The sequence below is a fragment of the Triticum urartu genome, chromosome 7 (genome assembly GCF_003073215.2).
Source record: "Triticum urartu cultivar G1812 chromosome 7, Tu2.1, whole genome shotgun sequence".
Classification (NCBI taxonomy): domain Eukaryota; kingdom Viridiplantae; phylum Streptophyta; class Magnoliopsida; order Poales; family Poaceae; genus Triticum; species Triticum urartu.
In genome coordinates, this window is record NC_053028.1 from 116294700 (window position 1) to 116303246 (window position 8547).

The window sequence follows — 8547 nt, forward strand, 5'->3', positions numbered from 1 at the left end:
GGATATGAAGATCTCCTACCATTGTAACCGACTTTGTGTAACCCTAACCCTCTCCGGTGTCTATATAAACCGGAGGGTTTTAGTCCGTAGGACAACGTACACATCAACAATCATACCATAGGCTAGCTTCTAGGGTTTAGCCTCTTCGATCTCGTGGTAGATCTACTCTTGTACTGCCCATATCATCAATATTAATCAAGCAGGACGTAGGGTTTTACCTCCATCGAGAGGGCCCGAACCTGGGTAAAACTTCATGTCCCTTGCCTCCGGTTACCATCCGGCCTAGATGCACAGTTCGGGATCCCCTACCCGAGATCCGCCGGTTTTGACACCGACAGTGAGTATGCCACATGAGGATAAAATTCAATATTTTGTGACTAGATTGATCCTACTTAGCAAACAACAACCGATTTGGCGAGTTTTCCATGAATTGTCTATGTCTACAACTGCATAATAGTTGACCCTTTAGGAACTAATTTCCCCCTTATTACCAAATGCATATGAATCTACACGTTCATTTAAGTAGTATTCCAACATCAGAGAAAATCCATATTTATAATGGATACTTCTCATTTCATATATTTCAACCAAGTAATAAGTCAATATTATCTTTACTATTAATGGGAAGTCTGCGGTTGTGATGATAGGTTTGATGTTTGTACGATCGTCCGTCGCCTCTTCTTATAAAGCCATGTCTTGCAGTAACTCAATCAAATCAAATCAAATCTTACCAAAACCTCAACTAAATCAAAAATTTCCTTTCTTTCCCTTACCCTTGCCCAATTCAAATCAAATCTTACCAAAATCTCAACCAAATGAAAACATTCCTTGCCTACGGTACCCATATTCAAATCAAATCAAATCTTACCAAAATCTAGAATATGATGGATGTGTGAGGTATGTTGAACCACTAGACTTTGTATGCCCCCATTGCAACACAAGGACAATTAGCTAGTTGCATATGAATGCCCAGTTTGATTTAGTTTGTGTCTGCCATATTTCCATAAATATTGGTATGAGAAATACTAAAATCTAAATCACCTAAAATAGACAAGGATGGACGTAGAAATGAACATGGAAGCACCACCATTTGCGAGAGCATTATTCATGACCTATTTCTCAATAAAGCGTTTGAGGCATTTCATCATACATTAGGTTCTCGTTCATATGCTTAGCTCAAAAACTCGTGCAATCCTAAGGAAGATGGTTTTATTGATTGTATGTCAGTGTCCTCTTCTCACATGACTCGGTGTTGAAGACTCCACTATTATCACATCTCTTAATAAAAGCAGGTGGTTCTCTTCATGATCGGAGCTTAGGGAAACAAAAATGGTCTCGTCGAAGTCACGACAATGACGCAAGTGCGGTGATGAACTAAGAATGAGCAGATGCAAAGGAAATAGAAGTACTTCTAGATGTTCTCACCGCACATACACATACACAAATATTTTGAAACTCGTTGGGGGTCTACTTGTATGGTTCTTAATTATAGTAGGGAGAGTATTGGTGCTACTGATGTTTAAATGCTACCGTGATACGGACATCTGAGCCGTCGGATTCTTAGATTGGACGGCATCCGGTAGCTGTTGGATATGCTGGACCTATGTGCAATTTTTGAACTCCTCGTAGTTTTTTTTTCAAATGTTGTAAAGTTATTGAGAGCCGTTAGATATGAGAATCCAACGGCCCAGAAGCTTGTATCATGATAGCACCTAAAGCTTGGTAGCACTAGATATTTTCCCAATTATAGTAGTACCCTTTTTTTATATGTGTCCCACATGGAATATAATGTTTATACCGAACTTGTTTACTTACTCATAAGTAATCATGACACCAAATGTTTGTTAATTCTTTACTTTGCATGTAGTTGTAACATTTTACATTACAAAATACATACAAGAATTGTTTGAGATGTCAAAAGTATCTTCTTTTTACAATGGACTTTGACCCTCAATCTACGAAAACCAAATGTATCATGTTAAGAAATTAATTTATGCTCGTTATTTTACTACAGGGTGTTGTTTGTGTCCTTATTCGCATTATACTTAAATATATACGTGATAACTCAGAAGAGTGTTCTAGAGAGTATAACTCGACAGAGGTTTGTAGAGTACACAAATATAAGTTTAGGCGTAGTTAGGGATACAGAAGTACACATTCACATGCACAGGCAGTATGCCAGTACACATGCTAGTACAGAACGTGGTAAAGCACACAAGCAAAACGCGAAACAGGAAGAAAAATGAGTGAAACCAGAAGAAAAATGAAAACAAAAAACTGATTTCCCCGTAGACAAACCGGCCTCGTGGGCGGAGTTCTCCGTGTCCAATTGCTTGCTCCACGTTCTAATCTTACTGCAGGTGGACCTCCCATGAATCACTTCTTTTAAAACACTTTGTTTATATACTTATTGTGCTGAGATCGCCTTACACAATAAGCTCCATGGAAGTTGGCATGTCCAACTCAAGCAAGAAAATTAATTAGACATGGTTACACTGACACATCGTGTCATTCTTTCTAGCAGCCTTGAAAAACAAACAAAAGGAAAAAAACAAGTAATGGTACGGACGTCCATGTCGTCCTTGATCTGCAAGTGCTCACAGAAGGGTTGCTGTTTGTAGTACACACCGCACATCTCTCCAACCAATTAGGGCTAGCTTGACAAGATGAGCGTCCACACCTGTTCCCACTTCGCCGTTGCCTGTGCCTGCACATATATCGATCTATCATTCTCAATAGCGACGGTTGGATGATATATGCAGGTTGTACCTACAACAGCAGATCGACCTACCTATGGATCGAAACACATATCTAATTTTCTTTTCCGGGATCATATCCTACCTTGATCGTATATACGTACCAAGGGCATCAAGGAAGACATAATGAGATCGGATCTTGGAGGTTTTGATGATCAAGTTCATTTTCTTAATTGGATAATAGTCAAGAAGTTCACTATAAACTGCTCGAGGAGAAGTGGACACTACACTACTAGCCCTCTTTAGGGCTTGGCTAATTATTCCTATGCGTTGATGCAATACGTAGGGATACGACCATCACTTTCTAATAGCTTAGTAGCTTTGTTGATGTTCCTGGGTTGACTATATATAAACGGGATACGCTGAAAGGGAAACGCAAGCTAGCTGATTGATTGGTCCAGAGATGTTACTTGGTTTCAACAAAGGCAGCAAGCCCCTCTTTATTTAAGTACGTAGCATCTATCTGTGTAGAGCGAGCTATCGTTGACAGTGTGTACGACGGCACCCCGTTGCCACATCATGGCTGCCCATTTATGTGATTCGAGGTGATTTTCTTCCTTTTTTTGTCTACCTAAACACGCATACGATAACTTGTCGGCGTTGATCTTGTATAAACAATGCTGAAACGTCCTCACAATATTAATCCATTGTTGCACACGTGCATACAAGAAATTAGCACTGAGCTTCATGTTAGCTTCCTACGCTTTTTTTTCTTTAATTAACTTCGAGGATAAGTTTGACAAGTCAAGGTTAAATGTTGCAACGTTACAGAAAATTCACGTTCGGCCGTGGAACGCGACATCCGCGTTTATAAAATCTGGAAAGAGGAAAGGGACATGTGCACATGTGTAAGGATGTGGCTGCCTTGCCTGCCACATATATATGTACCGTCTTCTTCCAACCGTGGAGGAGCATGTCGTCGTCCATCCAGAACTTGGACTTGCCCAATAACAACGACGGGGACTCCTCGATAGGAAGCCAAAGGACATGACGGCGATGTGGGATGAAGCTGAAATGTCACTGGAGATCTGCAAACTTGCATTGCGCTATATCAAAATGTAATACTCTCGTAACAGGCTTTCATAAAAAATGTAATACAAATGGTTGTTATTTAGGATCTGCAGCTCACATGAAGCAACATAAAATTCAGACTACAGTCGTTTGAGTAACCAACAATCTCTTGGGCAGTAATCTTTATGCAAGTTATGTAAATTAGACAAATTGAAGGGCTACATTTTGCTATGTATCAGGCGTGCTTTTATGGAAGTTAACAGATGAGCGATGGTAACACAAGCCCAATGATCTTGGGTTGACAACCAATGACACATGAAATGCAAGCTAGTAATTGATTGGCCTAGATTTTCCTATTTCAACAAAGGCAACAACAAGCGTTCATGGTTTTCTTTATCTATACCACTATATAGTGTACGAGTTTTGAATGGATCTAGAACATCAATCCTGATTGTTGATACCCTCAATCTAACGGTTGGGAGCAGTGGGATTCGCATGAACAGTGGCTGCTTCAAACCTATGACTGCTATTCCTAGGATTCGCTGTGTGACCCACCATCTGGCCATGCTCTAGATCTTTCCACTTGCCTGGACTACACACTTGCTCCTCTAAATTATTTTATTCCTACCTGGCTACAGGCATGCAACGGCTACATGCATCCAGTGGCCCTTCACGAGAGACTAGCATGCGAACCTGGCATTGCAATGTTGTATGCATGGTAAACTTTTCCATTTTTTTATTTGAAACAAGTAGTAAGGTACCTAGGATAACTAGAATGAGAAAAAAATGTGCAAATAACCTATGAAAGAGTACGTTTTGACTCCTTTTATTTTCTTCTTTTCAGTTCATTTTTCTCAAAAAAAAGTATGAGTCCAGTAAATTGAATGACTTCCTAATTTTTTTATATATAAAAGGGCAAAGATTCTATCTAATGTTTCATATAAAGAAAATCATTGTACTATGTTTTCTAGGGGAATAGTTGTTATGCGGCCTTGCAAAGCCTAAAAATGATTCCACAAATGCGTATTGGATATCTCCATTTGAAGCCTCAATGAAAAAATTACCATAATATGTGTGCTTTAATTTTTTTACACTAATTTAGTATGATGCTTATACGTAATCAGCTGACGTGCAAAGCACGTACAAATTACTAGTAGAGTACAGAACATTTCACAGCAAGAAGCTTCCTGCATTAAAAACAGTGACAGTTATTCAATGCTTTCAACGCAATGAAATTTCCAAAAGGTTAAATTTTGATTTGTCGGGGACCTTTAAAAATTAGAGTATGCTACACATGTGTCGCGTGCACATGGTATTCTTTAGTAAAAGGCGAAAGAATAGTTCGCTGTGCCCATGGCTCCTCGTGTGGCGGGCGTAGTTCAGAATGGCGGGCGTAGCTCCTCGTGCGCATGGGCCTGTGTATGCACTGGTAACTAAAGCCTTTTGACCTGGCATTCAGCCTAGCAGCCCATTAATCATGGCCCATCAACGATATGCTCTCAGGCTCTCCATTTTCTTCCTCCGATTTCTCAGGTCACATTTTAGTTAAAATAAATAATCTAAAATCACTTTTAAAATCACATCAATACATATGAAAATCTAAAAAAATATAAATCTATAAGAGATTGTACCTACAGTGATAGAGCTAGCTAGCTATGGATCATGTCCTAGTTCGTACATACAAAGGGCATCAAGAAAAGACAAAATAACATCTGGTCTCAGAGTGTCTGAGAAGTTTTTATATGCTTATTAATCAAGGTGCAGTTCATGAAAATATGGCTCGAGGAAGAGTGGACATCGATTGCCGTTTTGGAGCTAGGCTATTTTTTCTTAAGTAGTGATGAGATGTATACGGATATGATCATCAGTGTGTGGTTAATTTGTAATACTAGCTATTGTTGATTTTCTTGGGTTTTGACACTGAAAGGGAACTGCAAGCTGCTACTACTTGATTAGTTCAGAGATTTTGGTTTCAACAACGGCGACACGCCTCTTTCGTTCAAGAAGCAAACATCAAACTAATGTTGACTGACTACCACACCTTTCTGACACGTCATGGCTTGTCCATTTATGTGATCCAAAATGATTTTCCTTTCTATTTACTTTCTACCAAACACATACAGTATATAATAACTTGTAGGCTTTGTGTTTTTGCAGACATTTTTTTTCTCGAAAAGGGGGACTTCCGGGTCTCTGCATCAGAGCTATGCATACGGCCACAATTATAAATAAATAAAGTAGTTCAACAAGGTCTTGCAATCTGCTGCAAAAAAGTAGGCTGGCTCACAAAGAGCTAGAAAAACAAAAAAATGCCCAAAAGCCACAACCGGCTGGCATAAGATAGATAGATAGATAGGTAAACTAATCGTCTATCCTATTACATGACCGTCATCCAAACCGGTTGAAGATATCCCGCACTATCATCTCTCACCGGACAGATCCAGTAACCAAACGCTCTCTGGCCTCCGTCGAAGTGAGTAAGGACCACATACGGATTAGCGCAGTAGCCCGGAATAAAACCTGCAAAAAATGAATAGTTGTTGTTCTGTTAAAAGCCAAGTCATTTCTGCAGTTCCAAATTGCCCATAACAACGCACATGCTCCTACTCGAATTTGTCTAGTTGTTTCGGCCTCTATACCAACAAGCCACGTTCCAAATAACGACCTGACCGGATTCGGAGGAGTAATGTTAAAGGCAATTTGCACCGAGCGCCACAACACTCTCGCCAACGGGCAATCAAAGAAAAGATGATGGATAGTTTCATCCCGATCACAGAAACTACACCTAGTAGAACCTGTCCAGTTGGGCTTAATCAAATTATCTTTTGTTAGAACGACTTGTTTATGTACAAACCACATAAACACTTTGATTTTCAGAAGAACCTTAACTTTTCAAACATGTTTTGAACTAGGAATAACACTAGAGTTGATGACATCAATGTACATCGACTTGACTGTGAATTCCCCAGATCTAGTAAGCTTCCAACACAACTGATCAGGCTGATGAGTAAGCTGAACCTCCATCAGTCTATTCACCAGATGAATCCAAGCCTCCCACCGGTCCCCAGCAAGCACCCTCCTAAAGTGAATATTAAGGGGAGCGGATTGCAAACTCGTTGCAACCAGAGCATCACGTTGCTGCACAATGCGATATAGCGACGGATACTAAAGAGCCAGCGGCGTATCACCAAGCCAAGTATCCTCCTAGAATCGAGTGTTATTGCCATCACCGACAATAAACTTTGTTCTATTAAAGAAGGTAGCATTGACCCTCATTAGCCCCTTCCAGAAAGGCAAATCAGTTGGTCTAACTGTCACCTGCGACAAGGTCTTAGAGTACTGATAATTGTTATGAAGAATCTGCGCCCAAGTTGCCTCAGTCTCGGCAGATAACTTATATAGTCACTTACTGAGAAGGCATCTGTTCTTGACTTCAAGGTTCTCAACCCCAAGACCCCCTTGGTCTTTTGGTCGGCAGATGACATCCCATTTGGCTAAACAATACTTTCTCTTAAGTTCATCACTCTGCCAGAAGAAACATGACCGATAGAAGTCCAGCCTTTTCCTAACTCCAACTAGTACTCCAAAAGAAACATAGGCATACTCGTGAGCACCGAATTAATGAGAATCAATCGGCCTCCATACGACATGAGTTTGCCCTTCCAGCAGCTCAGTTTCTTCTCAAACCGATCCTCGATACACTTCCATTCGCTGTTAGTCAACTTACGATGGTGAATGGGGATACCTAGATAAGTGAACGGTAGAGCCCCCAATTCGCAACCAAACAGTTGCTTGTATGCATCTTGTTCCTCTTTGGCTCTACCAAAACAGAACAACTCACTTTTATGGAAGTTAATCTTCAGACCGGTCAATTGCTCGAAAAGGCACAGTACCAGCTTCATATTTCTCGCCTTAGCCAAGTCGTGCTCCATAAAGATGATTGTATCATCGGCGTACTGTAGGATGGACACACCACCATCAACTAGATGAGGCACCAAGCCACCTACTTGTCCGGCCTCCTTTGCCCGACCTATCAAGATTGCCAACATATCAACGACAATGTTGAACAGAATAGGAGACATTGGATCACCTTGTCTGAGGCCCTTGTGTGTCTGGAAATAATGACCTATATCATCATTCACTTTAATTCCAACACTCCCTTTTTGCGTGAAGGATTCTACTTGGCGTCGCCAAGCTTCATCAAAACCCTTCATGCGTAATGCCTGTTGAAGGAAAGGCCATTTGACTTTATCATACGCTTTCTCGAAATCCACCTTAAAAACCACTCCATCCAGTTTTTTCGTGTGAATCTCATGGAGCGTTTCATGCAGTACCACCACCCCTTCAAGAATGTTCCTGTCCGTCATGAAAGCAGTTTGAGTAGGCTACACCACAGTATGCGCAATCTGTGTGAGCCTATTCGTCCCGACCTTGGTAAATTTTTTGAAACTAACATTAAGAAGACAGATTGGCCGGAATTGCTCAATCCACACTGCCTCTGTCTTCTTGGGAAGAAGTGTTATCGTTCCAAAATTCAGCTGAAAAAGGTGAAGCTGGCCAGAGAATAGATCATTGAACAAAGGCAATAGATCTCCTTTAATAATGTGCCAACACTTCTTGTAGAACTCTGCCGGGAAACCATCCGGGCCAGGAGCCTTATTATTCTTCATCTAGGAAATGGCGTCGTACACCTCTTTCTTAGAAAAAGGAGCAACTAAAATATCATTCTCAACAGCCGTCAGTTGAGGCACATTCTCAATCCTAGACTCATCCAGCGACA

The 8547-nt window shown here is 40.7% G+C and overlaps 1 protein-coding gene and 1 non-coding gene across 2 annotated transcripts in view; both read right to left on the reverse strand.

Moving 5' to 3' along the window:
* Nucleotides 1-8134, reverse strand: part of LOC125518514 — a 35916-nt gene extending 27782 nt beyond the window's left edge. The window contains exons 1-2 of the mRNA XM_048683335.1: nt 7609-8134; nt 7413-7512 (exon numbers count right to left, since the gene is read on the reverse strand). Of these exons, the coding sequence (XP_048539292.1) occupies nt 7413-7512; nt 7609-8134 (626 nt within the window). The remainder of the gene's footprint in view (nt 1-7412; nt 7513-7608) is intronic.
* On the reverse strand, nt 5027-5147 carry LOC125526076. The gene has a single exon (XR_007291542.1). It is a non-coding gene; the product is annotated as a U5 spliceosomal RNA (small nuclear RNA).
* Nucleotides 8135-8547: the final 413 nt, after the last annotated feature.